At 38.1% G+C, this 24,170-nt stretch overlaps 1 protein-coding gene across 17 annotated transcripts in view; it reads left to right on the forward strand.

Moving 5' to 3' along the window:
• The window catches only part of TTLL5 (tubulin tyrosine ligase like 5), a 241,367-nt gene that overhangs the window by 78,642 nt on the left and 138,555 nt on the right, over window positions 1-24,170 (forward strand). For 13 of the 17 annotated variants that reach the window (XR_012494588.2, XM_074327187.2, XM_074327192.2 and 10 more), the window contains 7 exons: window positions 2,274-2,336; window positions 6,826-6,864; window positions 13,229-13,386; window positions 14,308-14,614; window positions 19,250-19,370; window positions 22,033-22,179; window positions 23,275-23,378. Coding sequence is in view for 16 of the 17 variants with exons in the window: in XM_074327187.2 (XP_074183288.2) it covers window positions 2,274-2,336; window positions 6,826-6,864; window positions 13,229-13,386; window positions 14,308-14,614; window positions 19,250-19,370; window positions 22,033-22,179; window positions 23,275-23,378 (939 nt within the window). In the remaining variant the exon portion in view is untranslated. The remainder of the gene's footprint in view (window positions 1-2,273; window positions 2,337-6,825; window positions 6,865-13,228; window positions 13,387-14,307; window positions 14,615-19,249; window positions 19,371-22,032; window positions 22,180-23,274; window positions 23,379-24,170) is intronic. The other 4 variants (XM_074327190.2, XM_019733593.3, XM_074327194.2 and 1 more) reach the window with 1 other exon arrangement.

Consider the following 24,170-nt stretch of genomic DNA (forward strand, 5'->3'; position numbering starts at 1 on the left):
CCCAAGAATGAAAGCACTAACAGTAATTTAATCTACATACCTGTGCATTATTCCTCTTCTTCCACTTTATTTTTCAATCCTCTGCCTCTTTCCTAACTAGCCCTCTAACCCAGGGTTGGACACTGTCTAAATTTTGGGGTTATTCTTACCTTGATTTGGAAAAGAAAATTGTTTTATCATCTGTATATGTGACTAAATGATATGTTATTTATTTTTAATCATGGAGTTGTAGTTTACGTGCAATAAAATGTATACATTTTAAGTGTAGTTTGATGATGAGTTTTAACAAATATAAACACCAATTTAACTACTGCTATCAATCACCACACGATACAGAACATTCCTATTACCTCCAGAAGTCCTCTCCTGCCCCTTTACAATCAGTCGCCCTCATTACCCCAAGTCTCAGACACCTACTGATCTGCTTTATGTCACTGTAGTTTTTCTAGAATTTCATATAAATGGAATCATACAGCATATACTCCTTGGTGTCAGGATTCTTTTGTTTGGTATAATGTTTTTGAGATTTATCCATGTTGTGGTGTAAAGTAATAGTTCATCCCTTATTACTGTTATGTACTGTATCATTGTATGAATATACCACAATTTGTTTATCCATTCACCTGTTGTGGAACATTTGGATTGTGTCCATTTGGGGGCTATTATGAAGAAAACTACTATGAACATTCATGTACGAGTCCCTGTATGGATACATGATTTTATTTCTCTTGAATAAATACCTAGGAGTGGAATAGGTGGGTTGTATGATAAGGATTTAAGGGTAGTACCAATTTACATTTCACCAACATAAAATGTATGAGAGTTCCAGTTGCTCCTCATCCATGCCAACACTTGTTATTGTCAGGCTTTTAATTGTAGGCATTCTAGTAGTAGCATATCTCTATGGTTTTTACTTGCTTTTCTCTGAATAATGATACTGAGCATTCATGTGCTATTGGCTATTTGTGTATCTTTTTTCTTTTCATTTTAAATTTACGATTTTTGTCTTTTTATTGTGTTGTGAAAGACTCTTGATACAAGTCCTTTCTCAGATATTTATATTGTGAATATTTTCTTCAAGTTTATGGCTAGCCTTTTCACTTTTGTAACAGTGGCTTTTAAAAAACAGAAGTTCTTTAAATTTTAGCGAAGTCCAGTTGACCAGATTTTTACTAATATACATTTATTGAGTATTAACCAAGTGTTTAGCACTTTGCTGGGTGCTTTCGAGTATAAAACAATTATTAGATGGGATCCCTGCCCTTTGAGAGTTAACAGTATGATTTTGGAGATATTATTTATGCATATAATAAAAATAGCACAGAATTATGTAACTCTTTCTAATTGTAATATACTTTATATACATCATTGTTATTCTCATTTTAATGATAAGGAAAGTAAGGCTGAGTAAAGTAATGTGACTTGCCTATGAAAACACAGTGGGGCTTGATTCAGGAATTCTGACTCCAGATCCTACTTTTTTCCTGCTGCATCAAGCTGCTTTCCAAGAAGAAAAATGTTACTGTGTGAGACAGTATATGACAGGCACTCAGACATACAGCAAAGGCCAGGGCAGTTCAGACAGGGGCACCGCTATAGACTTGGCGCGGTCGTATCAGGATGGCTTCGTGTTATAGGGCAGACTTGAGCTGCTTGTTGCGGAACAGATTATGGATGGTATCTAGATGGAGGCAAAAGGATCAGTAGAAGATGTGGTGTGAGAGGCTTGTAAGGAGACTTGTTTGGCTGTATTGTAGGATTCCCGTTGGGGAACTGTGTGGAGAAGGAGGGAATGAATTGGGGGTATAGATAGCCAACTTTTGGGAGCTTGGAAGAGAAAGTGTATACCTCTAGTAATAGGTGTCAAGGAGCCGTTGAAGGCTCTTGGGGAATAACGTGATTCCAACAATCTTCTGTCCCCGTTTTCATGCCCTTTTTGCACCTCCCATTCCTAGCTTCATCTGACCTTTTCCCCCAGCTATGTATGATTTTTTGGTAGTTGTTTGATTTTCTGAATTTAGTATATCACCGTTTAGTAATCCAAGAAACACTGCTTTTATTTCTTTTTATTTTCTCAATTAAGTTCTCTATTCTCTTAATTTTCTTGTATTTGCCACTACTCTAGTAGTTTATGATTTTAATTTGAGCAGCCGCCTCCTCCTTTGCCACTTTAGAAACGGTATATAAGTAACCTGTCACTTCTGTGCTTGATTCATTGTTTTATTTCTTCGCCTCAGCTTAGGAAATAACCAATCTCTGTCTTTGTCTTTCAGCTCCTATCTTGAACACAAGACCTCCATGAATTATATGCTGGCAACACGTCTCTTCCAGGACAGGTAGGGATTTGCTATTCTTATAAATTTGGGAGGACTAGATCACAAAATTAGAGGAGAAAGTACATGCAAAAGAAGGAAAAAAGCTTTATAAAAGTCTTCATGCAAAACCTTTGCTAGAAAGGGAGGGCCTTGCAGAAAACACAGTATAATACCTCATTTTTTAAAGAATTCATTCACTCTCAGCACTTTGTAAAGTTTCCAGAGGCTAGGAATATTAAACTATAACTGGGCTGCCTTCATGGAGAATGGGGAAGACCTGTTTACTAACAAATATGCCATTTTATTAATATAAAGAGGGCGCCAAAACAATGGATATACATTTTAAGAAAGGATAAAATTATTAAAATTGTAATAGTCAATATATACCGATAACAAAGGATGAATACAAGTCATGTAGATACATTTTTTTGGCGCCCCCGGTATATTTATTGAGTATTAACCAAGTGTCTAGCACTCTGCTTGGTGCTTTGGACTGTAAAACAATTATTAATGGGATTAAACCATAAAGATCGTCACATTTTAAAGATTCTTTTAATTTTAAAAACTCAAACCATAAAGATCTTTAAGCAATGTTATCAGAGGCCCTGAACTTTATTCTTTTTAAAGGAAGGTCTTTACTCAGTGCATTTTTTCTTTAGACACAGTTTTAGCAGACATGGTCATCTGTTTTCCAGACTAGAAGAGATTAGAATGATCAGATTAGAAAAGGTAGAGGGGAGGTAATTCACAAAATAAATACACTGAGAATTGTAAGAAATGACAACTGATAACCTCGATACAAGGGGAAATAGGGGGAAATGATGGAAAACAGACACTGGAATTCACATAGCACAGCAGTCAGGAACTGCTTAGTCCCACAGAATTTTGTTGCCCCTGAGTCATAAGTGCTTTACAATACAGTTCAGTAATTGACTCTCAAAATAAGGTATCTTAGTTATTTAGAGAAACCTGTATTGGTTTCAGGGTATGGGTGCTTTATTTGTAGAATTCTTAAAATAGATACCTAGATTTCAGCCATTTCCTGCAATTTCATGATCTGTTATCAGGAAATATATGAGATTTGCAATTTTTCTCTGTAAATTTGTAGTTGTGACCATTGATTAATTACATTGTGTGGCTTCTAGTGAAAGAAATCTTCAGATTTGCTTAGACGATATAGAAGCTCAGTTCTTTATGTGTAATCTGTCTTTTTCTCTCCCTTTGCTCTGGGAACTTTTACAAGGCTCCTGTATCTTTAGAGTTCATATATATTACCAAGATGTGTTCTGGTATGTTACTTTTCATTATTTTGGTTTTGCAGTGGACGAGTTCTTTCAGTCTGATGAGTTAAGTCTTTCAACTATAGGAAATAATCCCCCTCATCCTGTCTTTCCTCTCTTTGTGGAACTTCTGCTGGGTGAATTTTAGATCATTTGCTGTATACTCCATATTTCTTTACTTTTTTCTTTTGATCTCATTGTCTCTTAGCTTTAAATTCTGAGAGATTTCTTGAACTTTGTCTCCTAAAACTCAAAATAAATCTAAACTCTAAAAATTTCAGCCTTACGTATCTTATTCAAGACCAGCACAGAAGGGTTGTTCAATTTACTTTTTTATTTTGGCAAGAATGATTTTAATATCCAAGAACTCTTTTTGCTTTTTGACTAGTTTTCATAGTTTATGGATATAATATCTTTTGACATTTCTTTGATTATCATAATTAGTTTTTTTTAAAGTTCCTTTCTGGATTTTTGTTGTTGTTGTTGCACTATATTTAATTCTTCTGCATTAGTTCTGTTGTTCATGTCATTCTTTCTAATTTATAGCATTATAGTTCATCAAATATTTGGTGATCTTTGATTGTCCAGTCCTATTTATAAGTAATGAACTGTTTGCTTCGGATAGGTAGTTTTCTCACTGATTGTTTGCTTCGATAGGTAGTTTTCTCACAGATTGTTGCTTCGGATAGGCAGTTTTCTCACCGATTGATTGTTTGCTTCGGATAGGTAGTTTTCTCACCGATTGTATCAGTCTGTTTCTGAACTGACATGGGCTGTGTGCTTGAGGCTAGGTCTTTCCACACTTGGGCTTCCCATGAGAGAGAAGGAAGGCAGAGCAGACAATCTAGGGACCAACACAATAGCCAAAATTAGGAAACATTCTCCCAGGGGTAGCATAACAATAAAACAATTTTGAGATGTAATAATATATATGTGCTTCTTTATTAACACATTCACTAGCAAGACATAGCAGTGGGTCTAAAAACTACCACAGTTTCAGAAATATGATAAGTGTTGCCAATATTTTGAGACACCTATAACAACTCTAAAGTAATATGAAAAAAGATGTTATTTTTTTCGGAAACAAAGCACACTAGTACTACTGTTCATGGTTTCCTACATGTATATGAAGGAAATGCTAAATTTCAGTTAGAGAATTAAATTTTTTTTGGTGCACTCCCTGAATTCTTTCTTCAGGCCCCAGTTAACACTTCCACTTACAAAGCATTCTAAAAACTTTTATTAAAAAACCCCTGAATTTTCCTATTTAGCAAAGAAAGGCCCTTATGATCTACTCTTGACTACCTTTTTAGCCTAATCTCCACTTTTCCACACAACTTGTGGCTGATCAGACCATAGCTACTTGCTTTTTCAAGGCTCCCTATCCTTATATACTGTCACTTGGAATGACCTTCAGCCCATCCCGAAATGTTTCTTCCAGCTATGTCCTGCATCCTCTTACCCAGCCTAGGAGGAGGTTCTCCCAGCCCTTTTTACCCCTCAGTCTGATTTAGAGTCCCACATTATATTATAATTGCCTGTTTACTAACTCGTCTGTGGACTTTACACATTAGCTTTCAAGACTGAGTACTTTGTTAAGTTCATCTTCGTCGGTATCAAGAATCTACCACATAGTACGCACACACACAAAAACATTCATTGAAAAAATTAAAATTGAAAGTGTGTTTATTGCAAGAGCTAACATCTTCCAATAAGTCTGTTCTCTTCGATCAGAATTGATGTTTTCCTTTTCCAAATTCCATTGTATTAGTGTCAGAACGACTTTCAAACTAATTCTCTAATCATTTGTTTTATGGTAATTTTATCTGCCTTTCCTGCCCTCCCCCAATCCTCCCTTAATTACCCATCCTGCCCTGGCAAACAGTAGCTTACATACTACCTTATAGTATGGCAGTATTTTTAATCCTGCCATATTAGTCACACCTGGGGAATCTTGTGAACCATATTTATCCCCTTGCCCCAACTCTCAGACTGAAGTGTTGGTACTAACTAAAAAGCTGCCCAGGAGATGGTAATGTAAAGCCAGGATTGCAAATTCGTGAAGAAAACCATTATCTGATGAAAAAGTTAAAATCATTTTGAGGCTTTCTGATGACAGTATCAGGACATTAGCATGAATAGAAGACATAGGAAGGGAAAGAAAACATTTTGGTGATGACACACTTTTCACTTGATTTTCTATACATAGAAAATCTTGACATTGATTGCATCTGTCTCTTTTAAAACCCCCAATACCAAAGGTTACATGTACTCCAATTCCATTTTTGTAACATTTTTGAAATGGTAAAATTTTAGAATGGAGAACAGAGTAAAGGGAGCCAGGGGTTAGGTAACAGGCACGTGGTTATAAAAGGACAACACGGGGGAGCAACCTTCTGGTGCTGCAACTGTTCAGTATCTTGTTTGTGGTGGTGGATACATGCACTTACACAGTGATACAATTGTACCGAACTAAATATACACATTCACAAATGAGTACAAGTGAAACTGGGGAAATGCAAAGAAAACAAAAGAGTGTGAAGTGACAGGAAATTGAATGAGGAGAGAATGTTTTAAAAGAAAAAAAAGCCAATTTAAATTTAAACATAAATGGCACTCGCTTCCTGTGGCCAGAGCCCAACTCTAGTGTATAGACAATGGAGAGCATCACTTGTGGAAACTCTGTTTCTCATGAGCAGCCTTTTTGAACCCCATGAGACTTGAGATTGGTTTCTTCTCCTAACACAGTTCAGTGAAAGCATAAAGAGCGCTGGAGTGTGAGGCCTGGGCCCTGGGTTCAAATTTAAACCCAATCAGCTCCCACTTGGGAATGTCATAAAACAGTCTTATCCAGCTTCTTTTTATAGATGAGGCTAATAATAACCTTCTTCACCTGCTTGTTGTGAAGAATCAGTGTGATTTGACTTGGGACTAGATCTATAAATGCAAGTCATTGTTAATGCTTTTTCTCTAACATTCATTCGTCCTGTCCCTTTTGTTTTTTATTGATCCTCCCTTAAGCTTACACTGAGCATGTTTTTAATTCATCTCTCTGCTTCTCCCCCAAGATGGCTTCCCTGGCATAATTCCACATTGAATCTCTGCGATACAAATTTTAGGGGGCTGGGGAGAGAGACAGAGAAAGAGAGAACGCACACACGTGTGCAAGAGAACTCAAGAGAGAATGTCTACATAGGGCTCTAACCCACTTATCCTTTCTACTTCTGTAGGGGAAACCCAAGAAGAAGCTTATTGACAGGAAGAACACGGTAACTGATTTTTAAAAGTTGAGAAATTCTTTCAGTGTACGTGTGTGACCATGCATAGACTAAGCATGGTACTGTATATAACCGTTTTCAGTTTGGTTCAGCTTGAATAGTACCATAAAAATGTTTTCTACTGAAACACTATTCTGTGGAAACTTTTTACAAACTAAGTTTGGGATTTACTTTTTTATAACTACAGGTGTATCATTTCAACTGATAATAATAGCATTCCTGTTTGGCTATGTGAGAGAGACCAAAGTATTAATAAGATTTCAAGACCACTCTCATGTTAGACTCAATTCAAATAAGAAGTTGTGTTTTGGCATTGACATTCCTGGGTCACACAGCTCTGCACCTCACGGGACTGAACAAAGCTGCTTCCAGTTTGCCTCAGGAGTAAAAGTGTGTAGAATACCGTGTTTTCTCAAAAATAAGACTGGGTCTTATATTAATTTTTGCTCCAAAAGACTCATTGGGGTTTACGTTCAGGGGATGTCATCCTGAAAAATCATGCTAGGGGTTATTTTCCGGTTAGGTCTTATTTTCGGGGAAACACGGTACCTGTGGCTCTTCATTTTGACAGAGGAGAGAAAGGTTTTAGAGGAAGGGTTGGGATGGCCTTGCCCAATGGAAGACTCCAACCACAACAAAAACTCTTAACCCCAAACACATACTCTCTGGTTTGGGACATTACGTACATCCCCTTTGTATCTCTTTAAAAAGAAAAATGACAACAAGAAAGAAACGTCCTATATCTAGCTTTTTGTTTTACGTTTAAGAATGAAGATAAACTTGATTTTTCATCCAAATCTTTTGAAATGTAAACCTAATTTTTCTTTAAAGAAGAAAATCATTTTGCTTGCTATTTAATTGAGGAAAAACTGAGAAATCAAGTTTGTAGCTTGTTTCCAAATAAAGTTACACTTAGCTTATAAATTTTCTCCAGTTTTTAGTCAAGGATATGCATGTTAGAGTATATACTATCAATTTGGAAATTCCAAAAAAAAAAGATAAACTCTTAAGCAGTAAGAATATTTAAAGATCATTGAGTTCTGTCCTTTTTTTCACTTTTTTGGCACTCATTTTATATTGCCGTCAGTAAGGAGGAGTTTTTTGTGTGTGTGTGGTATAGAGGTATAAGCAAAGTAAAGGTGGCATATGACAGATTATATGCTGGAACATGAAACAAGTCTTAATACATTTAAAAGGATTAAAATCATACAGAGTATGTTCCTTACCCACAATGGAATTAAAAATCACTAACAATAGAAACTCTTCAAATAGTTAGGAATTAAACAAAACATTTCTAAATAATCCATGGGTCAAGGAAGAAATCTTAGAGGAAATTAGAAAATATTTTGAGCTGAATGATAATAAAAATATACATTAAAATGTGTGATATGGGAGTTTTTCGGGTGAAATTTTATAGTTTTAAATGCTTATGTTAGGAAAAAAAAGACTAAATTGCTGATCTAATATCCATTTTATGAAACTAGAAAAAGGAAGGTAACCCAAAGTAAGTAGAAGAAAAAATATTAAAGTGCAGAAGTCAAATAAAAGACAAATAATAAAGAAAATTAATAAAATCCAAAATTGTTCATTGATAAGATAGCAGAATTGATAAACTCTTAGGTAGACTGATCTGGAAAAAACAGAGAAGACTAATTACCAATATGAGATAGGAAAGAGGAGCTAGAACTATAGAGCCTACAGATTTAAAAAAGATGTTAAGGGAACCTTATTCCATTGCTTTGACAATTTAGATGAAGTGTTCGAATTCCTTGTGGGGAAGGAACACTTAACAAAACTGACACAAACTGAAATAGAAATTATAAATAGTCATATACCTATTCAGAATATTGAATTTGTAATCAAAAACCTTCCTACAAAGAAAACTCCTGGCCCAGTAGTTTCACTAGTGAGCTCCTTTTAAGCTTTTGAGGAAGAAAAGCACCAGTCATACAGAAACTCTCTAAAAAATCTAGGAAGAGACACTTCCCAATTTATTTTACGATGCCAGCATAACTATGACACCAAAACCTGACAAAGACTCTAAAAACAAAGAAAATTATAGGCTACTGTCGTTATGAATATAGACTCAAAATTTCTTAAAAGAATATTAACAAATAGAACCCACCAATATATAAAAAGGATCATACATATGACTGAAGTGAGCTTTCCCCCCCCCAGTAATGCAAGGTTGGTTTGACGTTTGAAAATTAGTCAGTGTAATTCACCATATTAAATAAAGGAAAAAAGCCAGACGATCATTTTATTTGATGCAATAAAAAGCCTCTGGTGAAATTTAACATATTTATGAGAAAAACTCTTAGCAAATCAGGAATAGAAGGGAACTGCTTCAGTCTGATAAAGGCTTTCTGTGAAAAACCTATTTCTGAGATCGTACTGAAAGGTGAAATACTGAAGGCTTCACTCCTATGATTAGTAGTAAGGCAAGATGTCTGCTGTCACCACTTGTACTCCTTTTGTACTGGAGGTCCTAAGCAGTACAACAAAGTGGGGGGTGGGGGGGGAGAAATAGAAGGCATACAGATTGGAAAGGAAGAAGTTGCATGTCTTTATTCTTGGATGACATGATCAGGTTAGTAGAAAATCCCAAGGTATCTACAGAATACAAAAACATATAAGTGCACTTAGCAAGGTCTTGGGATACACGGTCAGTATACTAAAAAAAAAAAAAAAAAAATTTACTATGCCAGCAGTAAATAATTGGAATGTGAAATTTAAAATTCTATTTATAAAATGCCATTTGAAAATATGAAATTTTAGGGATAAATTTAACAAAATATATTCAATATTACACAGTAAAAGCTACTAAATATTACTGAAAGAGATTAAGGAAGATCTAAATAAGTAGAGAGAAATGCCATGATCATGGATTAGAAGACTTAATATTGTAAATATCCATTCTCTCCAAATTGATCTAAAAATCCAGTACAATCCCAATTGTTACTCTGGTAGATTTTTTGTAGAAATTGACAAACTGTTTTTTCTTTTTATTTATTTATGTGGAAATGCAAAGGACTTAGAATATCCAAAGTAATCTTGGGAAAAACTTAGAATACTTGACTTAAAGAAACACTGTAAGGCTGTAGTAATCAAAACTGTGGCAAATCGATCAGTGGAACAGGAAAAAAAGCCCAGAAATAGATCCAGATATATATATATATATATATATATATATATATATATATATGACCATTTGACTTTAAACAAAAGTAATCCAATAGGAGAAAGGAAGCTTTTTAACAAATGGGGCTAGAACTGGCTAGCTGTCATGTTTTTAAAAATGAACCTTAACCTCTGTCTCCCATAAAAAATGGGAGGTGATTTATAGATAGAAACATAAAACCTATTATTATAAAACTTCTTGAGGAAAATATGTTTGTGACTTTGGGCTTGGCCAAAGTTTTTTGACAGTAAAGCAGTAAACCAAGAGGAAAAAATGATAAGCTAGATTTCCTCAAAATTAAAAACTGTTATCATATGATACTGTTAAGAAAGTGATTAGGCAAGCCGTCAAAAGGAAGATACGCGAATAGCCAATATGCTCATGAAAATGTGCTTTACATTAGTTACCAGAGAATTGCAAATTAAAATCATGAGCTACCACTAAACATCCAGCAGAATGGTTAAAAGTGTATCAAATCATCACATTGTACAGTTCAAATGGCCATGTCAATTTTATTGTCAATTATACCTCCATAAAGTTGGGGGGAAATGATTGACAACATCAAAGGTGAGGATGTGGATCTAATGGAACTCAGATAAACTGTCATTGGCAGCATAAACTGGTACAAGCACTTTAGAAAAAGTCTGGCAGTTGTTTAGAAAGCCTAGAAAATTTCACTTTGAGATCTTTACCCAGTAAAAATGAAAAATATAACTGCAAAATGACTTGTACAGAAATATTTATAGCAGCTTGATTCATAGTATTCCCAAACTGGAAACAGCCTAGGTGTCCAACACCAGGTGAGTAGGTGAACTGGGGATTATCCGTACTATGGACTAATCCTCAGCAATAAAAATGGATCAATACTGATATACGACATGGATGAACCTCCAAAACATGCTGAATGAAATGACACTTACACAGAAGAGTTCATACTGTATGATTCCATTTTTATGAAGTCCTAGAACAGGCAAACCTAACATATGATGAAAACATTCAGAACAGTGGTTTCCTTTGGGAGTGTGAGAGATGGCTTGACTGGCAAGGGGTATGAGAACTTTCTGAGGGGACTTGAATATTAGAGGTTGGGTTATGTACCTCCAGGCATTTGTCAAAACTCATCAAATGGAAATTTAGTATTTGGGTATTTCACTGTGTGTAGTTTTTAGCTCACACCCCCAACCTCCAAAACCACCCCCAAACCCAAAATAAATATTGAACTCTAGATACTAATGACATGCGTGGTGAAGTGTTTAGGCGCAAAGTGCGCTGATGTTTGTGTGCAACTTTGGAATGCTTTAAAAATTAGGTGGGTCAATGGATGGGTAGAAGAATGGAAGATTGGATATATATGATGAATCAAATATAGTAAAATATTAATTGTAGAAACTAGGCAGTAGGTAAATGGATGTTCACTATACAATGTAAACTTTTTGGTTTGTTTAAATATTTTCATAATAAAATGTTGGCAAAGTGAAATGAAATCGATGTAGCTGGAAGGTATTAGAAATTATTTGTAGGAAATTCAATTGTTTATTAATTTGAAAATGCTTATGGTATGTCAGCTGTATGCTGGGCAGTCTTGTAAGCATCACTGATACAGTCAGTGATCAACAAGACAACCATATTCCTTGCCCTCATACAAATCTGTTTATCAGATTCACACTTTTCCCAGCATTCCTACCTCCATCCCTTGTACTATTATAGTTAGGATTTATCTGTCTATTCAGGGTTTCTTAGAAGCTCATAGTTGTTATTTAAAAGTATCAGATTTGTTTTATTCTCTTTATTATTTAATTATCTAAAAATTGATTTTCACAATTGTGTGTGTGTGTGTGAAAGAGACAGAGAGAGAGAGAAAGAGAGAGAGAGAGAGAGAGAGAGAGAGAGAGAGAGAGAGAGAGAGAGAGAAGAGAGGAGGTGGAGCAATATTCAGTTGTTGGGACTTCATAAGCTGAGTGTGAACTATTTTTGAAGTTCATTATTTTGCTTCCTGTTTCTGCCCCTGACGTCAGGACCCTCCCTGTTCTTAGCTCATCTTCCTGTTCTAGAGAGAAGGCCTCGAAAAGATTTACTATCCAGTCCATCCACACAGAAATCCCTAAAAGTCCTAAATAGACCAAAAGACACAGCCTTTCCATCAAACTCAGACTGAAAACTCCCAGAGGAATGAGGATGATTCCTTGACCTCAAATGGGATACGCTTTATGTTCTAGAGAGTTCAGGAGAGTTACAACTTGAGTTCTGAGTATACAGAGTTGGCTGCGTGCTTTCAGACACTAACGTTTGTACTTCTTTTCTGACTCAATGACCAAAAACCGTCTCTTTCTTTGGTGACCTGGTTATCTCTGCTGCCCTGTACTTTGCTTGTCTGGATTGGGCCTGATACCTGTCACTTCCCTAATTTGTGATTTATCTTATTTTAATGCCTAACTCAGCTGCTGCCATCCCTTTTCCCCATCCCATTTCCCATTCATGACCTGATTAAATTTGGCCTTGTCTGTGCCTCTGACTCTGACTCTTGACCTGTACTCAACACCTAAGGCTCCCTGTGCCTCTCCGCGCCACTCCTCTAACTAAGTGGGCTCTAAGGGAAGAGTTCCTCATGTTGGCATGCTTGAGACTTGGTGCATCCTAAAGTCTTGGTAACTTTTCACTAAGATGCTTCCCCTGTGAGTCTCAGCTCTGTGCTGCCATATTCACAGATTATCATCAGTTCCTCCCCTCATCTCAACCTCTGCTACGTGTATTTATTAAATACTGTATACATTCAAAAACCATTTGTATAATTCTAAGTTATAATGAATAGCAAAAAGTAAACAGCTCTAGCCACCCCCCAGCCTGGTAATTAAAATATCTCCCATTCTCAAAGTATAAGGTATAGGGTAGCATTGTATGATCTCTGTAAAAAATAGTTAGCCAGTATTACTTGAATATTTAGAAATACTTAAACATTGTCTTCAGATGTATTTTTGTTCAGAATATTTAACAAATTCAGACAGGCCATTAAGTGAAGGTTTAATGTATAATAGGTTCCAGTATTCCCATTCATCTGTCAAACCTTTTAGAATTCACTAGAGTTACCACGCTCATTCTGTCATCATTATAGATTTCTGTCAAGCTTAGTCTTGGAATAAAGAAGAGAACTTTCTGAAGGTTGTGTTTTTCCCATAGAATAACTACTGATGGAGTACCAGAATTGAAGGTAGAGAGTGTGAATTCAAAAGCCAAGCTGCATGCTGCTCTTTATGAGAGGAAGCTCTTGTCTTTGGAGGTGCGCAAACGCAGACGACGGAATGGCAGATTGAGGGCAGTGAGGCCAAAATACCCAGGTATGCGCCGGTCAGCTTTCACCAAAGTCCATTGTCTGGGTCCTGCCAGACTGACTTCATCAGCTGCTTAATTAACACTCAATGAATCAGAACCTTCCTGATCACATATACTTAATTTTTTTGTATAGCTTTTTTTCTCTGAAACTGAATTTCAAAAGGATTGTAAGTTTTTAAATCTTCCATCCTATAATATTTGTATTGAAGAATATCTGAAGCGCGTACATTTTGGCTTTTGCTCTTATTTCAGCATCATATAATACCTGATGCTTTAGAAATCATATTAGCTTAAGTTTAATAGAATCCTGAGCGTTATGGTTCAGGTTTTTCGTGATTAGGTATTAAGTCCAGTTTATCCTTTGACACAGCCGAATGGTGTAAACATTTTAAACATAAACAGAGAAAGAGGAATGTCTTTCTCTACCAGGTTCTCCCATATCTGTTTGTCACTGGCTGACTTCTCTTCTCTCCATCCTTCCCTCGTTTGTTGAGCGCCTGTATCAGGCATGTTAGTCACTGGGGTTCATTGGTGAATAAAACAGATATGATCCTTGTTCTCACAGACCTTCCAAGGCAGTGAAGGAGAAGGAGAATGAAACAAAATAGGCTGGAAAGATATTCCCCTGCTCTCTGTACCTCCATGAAAGGTGCCCTTCTAAAAACCTCTAACACACTGTAGCGATTGCTAAGATGTTTTTCTGCCTTACGTTGTGAGAGAGCCATTGGTGTTATGATGAGAAACATTCATTGTAATGAAGATCATTACTAGGTTTTTAGACTATATAAGATTGGAGCGTGACATGTTTCTCTATTAATTTCGTATGTTATTTGCGGTCTGATTTGGATATGGGTTTTTACTGAGGTATTGGGAGAGAGGAAAATTTAATCCTTTTTTCAGCAACATTAGTGATTCTTCGCATTTAGTGATTACCCAACCCGCTGAAATGAATGTTAAAGCTGAGACAGTGAGTGAAGAGGAGGAAGAAGTCGCATCCGAGCATGAAGATGAAGAGCAGGAAGCTTCCCAGGAGGAGTTTGCAGGGCCCCTGGGAGAAAAGCAGGCCAAATACGCACCCTCCTTGACCGTTATGGGAGAAAATTCTCCCCAAGAAAATGCCATGAAAGTTTCTGAATGGACTAACAAAGGTGAACAGGGCTGCAAAATCGAGACTCAGGAGCCCGAGCCTAAATTCAACCTGATGCAGATTCTGCAGGACCATGGCAATCTCAGGTACGTGCCTTTTGTAATTATATTAGTGCAGTTGATAACAGCTGACTTGTACTGTGTGTGTACCAGGTACTGCGCTGGTGGCTTTACGGTCGTTTCTCGTTTCTTATTCACGGCAGTCCTGTGAGGCAATTACTGTGATCTGACGCTGTTATTACTACTAAGGAAACCGAGCCTCAGAGTAGTTCCTTATCCAAGGGGCAGAGCTGGGATACAAACCCAGGTCTCACCGGCTGAACAAATAAGTGTGGGTTCACTTAAAGAGCCGGGGCTGTGGCCCCAATATGGGCGGAGTCCTCTTAGGACACAGTAAAAGGAATGTTTGGTCTTGCTTGGGAAGGCCAGAGAGACATGAGCGAGGAGGCAGTGTTTGCACCAGGCTTTGACTGATGAGTAGGATTTCAGGCGGTTTGGGAGGTGACAACTAAGTGTGGGAGTGCTCGTAGAGGAGACAGACACAGGGGTGTGATAGTACAGTGTTCATCCAGTCCCTCAACAGATGTGTACTGAGTACTTGCTCTGTGCTGACAGCTGTACTAGGCTGTATAGTGTGACCATGGAGAACAAAACAGACAGGCTGGGGGGAAGACTGACAGTAAACGAAGAAGCAAGGTAATTTCAGGTAGGAAGAAGTTGCTATGAAGACAGTAAAACAGGGTGTAGTGTTTGAGTGTAATTGGGCAGAGATTTCTTTAGATTGTGGTATTTGGGCACGAGGAGGTAGGTAACCCTTGAGGTGAGTCCTGACTGATGAGAAGGAGGTAAGTCATGTGAATATCAGGGGGCAGAATATTCCAGGGAGAACAGCAAGTATAAAGGCCCTGAAATTGGAATGAGCTTGGTGAGTCTGAAAAACACAGGTTAGTGGAGTGGCGTTACGGGAGAGAAGGGGGTGGTAAGAAATGAGTCTAAAAACTGTATGTCATTCCATCATAAAGGGCTTTAAGAGGAGCCTGGACTTTATTTTTTAGATGGTTAATTTTTAAATTTTTTTTTTTTAGTTTGTTTCGGGGAACAGTATGTTTCTCCAGAGCCCATCAGCTCAAAGTCATTGTCCTTCAATCTAGTTGTGGGGGGCGCAGCTCAGCTCCAAGTCCAGTGGTGTTTTCAGTCTTTAGTTGCAGGGGGCACTGCCCACCATCCCATGTGGGAATTGAACCGGCAACCTTGTTGAGAGCTCGCCCTCTAACCAACTGAGCCATCAGGCCGCCCCTAGGTGGATAATTTTTAAGCAGATGAATGGAAAGGTCAGATCTTGATTTAGAAAGTAAATTCTGATTTCATTGTGGGACAGTGATTGCTAAGCGGAGAACTGGTGAGTTAGGGGCTTTTACAGTCGTCCCAAGCCAGGAAGGTGAAAGCCTGACCAGAGCATTGGTTATAGGAATGCAGAGAATGGGGTGCACTTAATGAAATTTGCAAATTAAAATTGACAGGGCTTGGTTTCTAGAGAGGCAAAAACTCCAAAGAGAATGACTTTTCCAAATCTGGCAACTTGTGGGTGCCATGAGTCAACAATATAAGGAGCGTAGGCGTTGGCTTCATGATAGAAATAATGTGTTGCTTTTGGGACACAGTGAGGCGGGAATGCTGTGGGATGAAGATGTCCAGGAGATAGGTGAGCACAGAGCTTTGAAGGTGAGAGTCGAACAGGATTGTATAGTTGATAGTTTAAAACTTCAGAACGGATGAGCTTGTCCAATTCAGTTTAGTTCAGCAAGCATAGACAAGGAGAAAAGGAAGAGAATTGAGTTCTGGGGAAAACCATGTTTAATAGGAAAGAGACAACAAATAGCAGAAAGATTGGCATAAAACTGAGGGAGCAGTGTGGTGAAAGCTACAAGAGTTTCAAGCTGTAGCGGGCCTCCCAGCGCCCATGTTAGGATGAGTTTTTACCTAGAGCAGATATACTGGGTAGAAGAGAACTTGGGAGTTAAGGAAATAGGAAAGGACCAACATTTTCAGAAGATTTGGCAGTAAGAGGAAGGTGAGAATGCATCAGAGAGAGAGAACAAGCCAAGAGAAAGGATTTTTTTTTTTTTTAAGACAGGGATTCTGGAGTTTATTTATAGACTAGGGGAAGGAGTTGATGGGAAGAGGATTAGAGATGCAGAAATGGATATATTGATAGAGAAGGGTCCTAAAGGAAGGTGGAAAGAGGCCATTGGAGGGCTCTCTCTTCCTGTAAGTCAGAAAGAAAGCACAATGGGGTGAATGCAGTGGTTAAAGGGGAAGGAAGTATAGGTATTTATGAACGACAGCCTTTATTTTCTAAGTTAAAAGTCAATTCTTACACTGCAAGAGTGGAGGGTGATACTGGGGATTGGGGCAGTGGGGGTTTGATAGAGTTAAGGTTTGGACAGTGTCGTGGAGAAAGAATAATTCCGTTCGTGGAGAGGATCCTGAGCTTGGTCAGGAGACCAGGGCCCTGGCTTTTTGGTGCTTACCAACTGGCTGTGTGATCATGGGCCAGTCAGAGAACTTTTCTACGCCTCAGTTTCCTTTCCTACTAGGCCAAGGAATGGGATTAGACAAGTGTTTTTCAAACTGTGCTTTCTGGAGGGCAAAAAATATTCCACTGAATTGAAATAGAACATTTGAAAACCACTGGACTATATTCTAAGGTCTTTTCCAGCAATAACATTCTACTTAGCTGTTGTAGAAAGAAATTATTTCTTCATAAATCTTATGGATCTCACTTTCAGTGAGTAAACTGTTGTAATTGCAGGGTGTGTTAATATGAATCAGTGGTTTTTAGACTATTTCCTGAAGTTGCCCATCATTCTGTGGGGCATCTCCGTATGGACGGGAGCAGGGTCCAGGGCAAGATTTTAAGACTCCAGGCCCCAACCCCTTGTTGTATATTAAGTATGCTAAGGATTCACATAGGCTTTTGTTTTTTAAAAAGTGGCTTTTATTTTTTTTAAAGTGGGTTTCTTTGGTGTAAATCATTGTGGTTTTCATCTGGGTTTTTTTTTGTTGTTGTTGTTGGTTTGTTTCACATGACCGATGTGTCCACTACCTTAGGGACAAACTCAGGATGAACATCCCAGGGGTCTCTTTAACAAGGGTAGAAAACTCAGTACCTGTTCTTTTGATTTGCAGCAGTGATTTGCAACAAAATGATTGAAATCTCAACTTCCAAGCAATAATTCCCTGTCCAAAGACCTTTATGTTTTACTGTTAAAGGATTAATCAGTAAAATTGGGCATTCTGCTACATTTGGAGGTGTCTGACACATGCCATTTCTAGCTCATTAGATTGCAAGTGAATTTGTTGACCAAAATTGAGAATCTTTTGCATTTATTTTGACTTTAAATTAATTTGTTGTGGAGGTAAAGCTTATGAGAATGGTTGAGGGGAAAGTGGTATATGGTTTCCAAGTGAACAAGAATATAATTGCTATCTTTGTTGAGAGACATTTGAAACTACAAATTTATTCTTTCAAAACCATACTGTACTCCCATAAACTATCTATTAATAACAAAGATGTAGCCTTACTTATATTTCATGCTCTGAAGATCTCTTACGTATTCAACTCTCAAAAGCAAAATCTCCTCAACCTGACTCCCCTCCTATCCAGTCCCTCCAACACACACATAGAAGCTAGACCCTCTTGGGATTTCCAGTTTACTCTGGATGAGTCCTTCATCCTAACCTTGGAGGAACAGTGAGTAGAAAGCATTCAGTGATTGCATGTGTGAGGATTGTAAACAAAGTTTGTGTTGGGCCCTAATCTTCGCTGATGTCATTTTGGCTAGAGCGTCAGAAGGCTGATCAGCTGAAGTAACCAAAATCTCTCCCCGAAAGAAAACAGATCTGCTACAATAGCCCCTGAGGTGAAAGGCGTCATTGTCTCTCTGGTACTTCTGTCTTTCACACCATAGCTTATCAGATTTCCTTGTTTCTGACCTAGACCACCAGTCAGAAATCAGCTGGCTTCTAAAGTGGTGGCGCTGGGGTGCTTTGTATTGTATGTGAAGATTTCTTTCTCCCACTAAACATCTGGGCTTGTCCTAGCCTGTCTATGCCAAACTCTGTTGGACCTCACTCGTTTGCTCTGGGCTCCAGCCACTCCCGTCTTGTAGTTGAGAAAAGCATGACCTTAAAATTTGGTCTCAAAAGTTCCTTTGTAGGATTTATCTGTTTCCTGCTTTGGAGGCTTTTGGACACCAGAAATATTAGTTGCCATAGCAAAAGCCATACTTTTGCACTCACTGATAAGTATGTTCTTAAGGGCCTCCGAGGCAGAAAAACTTTTCTACACTAATGCAAGGTTCTTGAGGAGATTCAACACTGCTCCTGTCCCTTCCCCCCAAGAAAGTTTTTTAAAAGGTCAAGAAATAAGGTTTAAGAGAGTAGGAAACCTGCTTTTTCTATTCTTACTTAATTTTTCACACCATGGTAATAATGAGAGAATAAATAGGATTCTCCATCTCTGATTATTTTAATAGAAAAACAACAACACCTCACATACTGTTTAGAAGGAATCTTCGTTCACTGACTTTATGGTGGGCTTCATTTTTCTCTGCCATCCTAATGGAAGGCTCCTGAAAGGCCACCCTGAGAAAGGCAAGTAGATATTGGGTAGCCTTTGCATTCCGTCTCATAACGGTGTGTTGTTTTGGATTTCTATAGCAAAGTGCAGGCTCGAATAGCATTCTCTGCCTATCTCCAGCATGTTCAAATTCGCCTGATGAAAGACAGTGGAGGTCAAACGTTCAGTGCCAGCTGGGCTGCCAAAGAAGATGAACAGATGGTGAGGCTCTTCCTGTTGGACCTTTTTTACTTTCCTCCGCCCCCCCCCCCTTTTCTATTAAGGTAAAGAGCAATATATTCTTCTGATAAAATAATGGTTTCATAGTCTGTAGATTTCTCTCACTTTATTGTGAAGTAAATCTTTGATCTGGAGCCATGTTCACACTGTGTGTTGACAGCATCAATTTATTTCATTCTGAAAGTGGAAATTGATTGCTCATTAGCTGTCGGGCCCTGTGCAAAGCCCTTAAAAAGAATAACAATGTACGGAGTCCTTTTTCAAGTAAATCCATGTATTATCTCTTTGAGGGAGGCACAGTCATCCCCATTTTACAGATGAGGAAACAAAGGCCTAAAGAAGGGAGGTAACTTGCCTGTTGTCCCAACAATTTCTATGCGGTGAAACTGGAACTTGAACCCAGATGTTATAATTGTACATTATTTGTTCTTCCATTGTATCCATGAGTCATAGGGCATTTATTTTTCTGTCCTGAGGCATCATGTTAGCTCTTTGAAAGTCAACACTTTATCATAGGCTCTCTGAGAACGTGACATCCTCCATTTTAACATTTTATTTACTAGGTAACTTTATAACATTCTTAGATTACTAGAAACAAACTTAGGTAATATTTTTTACTGTATCTCAGTCTTCTGAACATGCTTAGATTTTAATATTCTTTGTGGCTCACGATGACAGGGAGCTTCCATTTTTTTGGTAAGGTCAATGCTTATAGAAGAAGCCACAGCCCTTCCTTAGCTTTTAAACCACAGGAAACTGTCACAGAGAAGAGCGGGGCCTTTAACTCTGAGAAAGCTGCATCCTTTGTCCGACTGAGTGGTGACCCTACTGTAATTTTCAGTTCTCCACATACAAGAGGCACACAGTGTGCCAGGCCTGTTATAAAAACGTGATGACTATCCCAGAAAACAACTTGTGAATTTCAAGTAGCCAATGCAACCCAGAGATAAAACCTTGTGTGCCGTGAATAATCCTTCAACCATCAGTGGAAAATGTTAGCTCTGCTCTTTCCAACTGGAAAATTGAAACTGCTTTTTTGAGAGTCAGTTTGTCTGCTCCACTGTGAAAAAATAATGTTTTACTATAGCAGCTTAAACCACCCTATAGCAAAGACAGCAGAGTAGAACTATGAAACCCAACTCTCTGGTTGTGAGGCTATTTCTTTATCATGGAGTAAATTGGCACCAAAGGACAATGAACCAAAATCAAATTCAAGGAGAAAAAACTAGCTCAGAAGAGCGTAACCACTGGGACTGCTGGCTTGGGATTCACACAGGGTTTCTTTGGGGCTTTTTACAAGGATGTTTAGGGTCATCACTGCGAGAACCAGCTCCGTGCCTTTCTTTTTGAAAATATATGTAGAGAGCAAACCCTAAGCTATTCCCTGAAGTTGTGGCAGTGGTCTTGTTTATGAAGAAGGGAGGTGTAGAATTGCCTCTCTGGTCCAGGCTAAGGTTAGAGATTCTTTTTCACATCATTCACAGAGGGCACATCAGTAGAAGGCCCCCACATCTGTCATCTTAGGGCAATTTTGCTGTGTTTGGGTAGGGAGTGGGAAGAAACAACTCTCTCTCTCAGACCTTTGTCCTTGCAAAATCTCTCTTTGAAGCATTCATGGCATTATGAATGATCTGATAGGTGTCTGTTCCAATTTCAAAATCCTTCGCCACATCTCAAGTGAGATGCCTTCTTCCTTCCCCTTAATGACCTTCCTCTGTGTCCTCCTTACCAATCGCCAACTCTAAAAGCTCCCTTATTCTTGGGGGAGAAAAGAGATAAAGTCTAGTATCTTTTAAGCACAGTAACTTCTTTCTTTCCCTTTATCACTAAACTCTTAAGTCAGTAGTTTCTGCTCTTCACCTATATTCCTCATTACCCTTGCATTTCTTAACTGCTTCCTTCTATTTCTTTGTCTCAACTGAAAGTATTCTCTTGGAATTATCTCACACCGGCCAGCTGGAGGGCCTTCTCTTAGTTGTGGTCCTTTCCAGCTCTAGCCTCTTGGAAGCTTCGGATTTGGGACCCTTTCCTCCTTCAACTCCATGACACTGTTTTCTCCTGGATTTCTTTCTACATTTCTGATGTTGTCTGCCATGGGTTCTCGTGTGTGTGTGTGTGTGTGTGTAGGGATGGGGGAGTTGTTGGGTTTTTTGGGGGTTTTCTTCTGAATTTTTCCTTCTCTTTACTATGTCTAAGCGTGACTATTTCTATATTCTTTCTCTGCCTTCTCACCTTTGATGATTTCATCTGCTCCCTTCATTTTAGTTTCCACTACGTACTTATCCTTGAAGGCTACGTTCCCTAAATAGCTTTCTCTGATCGCCCTATTAGAAGTGATATTTGCACTTTGAATTATTATAGTGCTATTCGTACATGAATTAACATTTATAGCTACTATTTTATTACAATTATTTACATACATATTTGATTTTGATTTTCTGATTGACAGTGTATTGAGGACAGAGAATAAGTTTCTTTTGTCCTTCTGTATCCTTCTTATGCCTGACATGTTTGCTCTGGGTCTTATTTGTTGAAATGTATAGTATGCTTCTTCTCACATCTCTATTGTATAATCCCTTGATAGCATGTCTTCTGTTGCTTAGCACAATCTCTGCCTTTTTCCCCCCAATGACTTAATGTATAGGAACTAGTGGTTCGTTTCCTCAAGCGAGCATCAAGCAACCTCCAGCACTCACTGAGGATGGTGTTACCCAGTCGACGATTGGCACTTCTGGAACGCAGAAGAATCCTGGCCCACCAACTAGGTGACTTTATCACTGTGTACAACAAGGTAGGTGGCTTATCTGTTGGTTTTGTGCTTTAGATTGCCACACACTGTCAGAAACAGGCTAGAAGCCTGTGTTCTACTGGCTTCTTTTTTCTAGCATCATTATCCCCTGTGTGTGAGGGGGAGCTGGACCTCACTGCTTAACCCAGCTGTGCTGAAAAGCTGCTTGCTAGTTCTGAAGACCCAGTGGTCATAGTTAGCTCTTACCAAAACATGTATTCCTTTTGAGTGCTGTTGCACTTGAGATGACTCCTGGGCTACGTGAATCTGCATTGCCGTTCTTGTGCATGTACACCGTGGTGAATTGACTGAGAGCAAATCTGAACTGTGGATTTAATAGAATGACAATCTTCTTTCCTGAGACTTATACTTTGTTCTCTAGGACATTTTAACCAGTGACATCATTTACATCATTTCACAACCAAGCTCAGGAAATGTAGTATTTGGTTAGAATATTTTGCAAAGTATCTTTTATCCACAGGTCTCAGAATGCTTTAGACGTATCATTTTTTTATTATAAAATGTATGGCCATTTGCAAAAGGGGAAGCTAAGGCCTAGAAATTGAAATGGCTTTTTAAAAGAGGCATGGAATGGTTAGTAGAATTACCACACCCAAACCCATGGCCATGATTTATTACAGATCTTTTGAGAATTTTGGTATGTCTTTTATAAGTGAAGAATTACTCATTTGGATGCTGGTAAAGGAGTATCTTCAAAAACCTATCTTTCCTCTCCCTAATTGTAACAAAAGGCAGTATCTCTGTTGTCATACTGTTAAAGCTGCAAGTGTGACCACAGACATTACTAACTACTATAAAAAACTCTTTCCTCTGTGGACTATGTGAGTAGAAAGTAAAAAACATGATAGAAAATTACATTTATTCTGTAATTTCTGTTTGGAAATTCCACAATATTTCATGAAATAATGGCAGAAAGCAATATATCATATTTACAGATAGCAAAAGTACATGGAGGAATTAAATGTCTTGACTATCAAGACAGATTAACCCAAGGCATGAAACCAGCTGATGAAGTGTGCATTTGTCAGGAGTCACTTTTATCTTGTTGTTTTTCTGTGGGGGTTGGGAACTGGGTAGGAAACAGAACAAATGGCTGAAAAGAAATCGAAGAAGAAACTTGAGGAAGAAGAAGAAGATGGGGTGAATGCGGAAAACTTTCAGGAGTTCATCAGACAAGCAAGGTAGAAGATATTCTTGATTAATAAAAACTATCTTATTCCATTTTCTGTAATGCCCCATTGAATTCCCAATTTCCTTTGTTTCTAACATATGGATGTGAGTAAAATCACTCTTAGAAGGAAAAAAAAGAGTTTCATAGGCTTGGCCTCTCCATATCTCAGCCAATTATGTTGCCGTTGTCATGGTTTCAGTTATCAAAACACTGCTGCTGGGTATCTGGGCTGTATTTCTAGACAGCCGTCAAAGTACACACCACTCAAAGTGCTGAGAAAGCCCTTTGGAAAGTTGAAGTTAGAAGCTTCTAGTGTTTACTGGATCTGAATTTCACCCTGACCTACTGATGCAGGGAGATGACCAAATTTTGCCTACATTGAGTGGGTTGAGGAATTGGCAATTTCTTAGCACTGTGAGGGCTACGCCTAATTTATATAAAATAGAACAAGTCCTTCATGCTTGGGGTTAGCCTTTAGGGATTGAAAAATGTCAGCATTCAGCTCTCTGTCTTGATGCAAATCAGCAGGCCATTTTCTCCGTTTGCAGTGTGTTTCCAAAGGAAGAGGTAACAAAGGTATTCAATTTTAAACTTGCTATGATTTATACCGGAAGGCCTTTTTCTAAAACAGACTTGTACAAAACCACCAATATAAAGGATGAAACATCTGTATAACATCATTAATTAGTCTTCAACCATCAAAGTCACAGTGAGGAGAAAAGCAGGTAGAAAAATCACCTCTGTTAATTTGTGAAGTTAAATCGGGTGGTAGAATATCAGTCACCAACTTAGTTTGATCTGT

This window comes from Rhinolophus sinicus, chromosome 3 (assembly GCF_057876585.1).
Source record: "Rhinolophus sinicus isolate RSI-liver-muscle chromosome 3, RSI-T2T, whole genome shotgun sequence".
NCBI classification, from domain to species: Eukaryota; Metazoa; Chordata; class Mammalia; order Chiroptera; family Rhinolophidae; genus Rhinolophus; species Rhinolophus sinicus.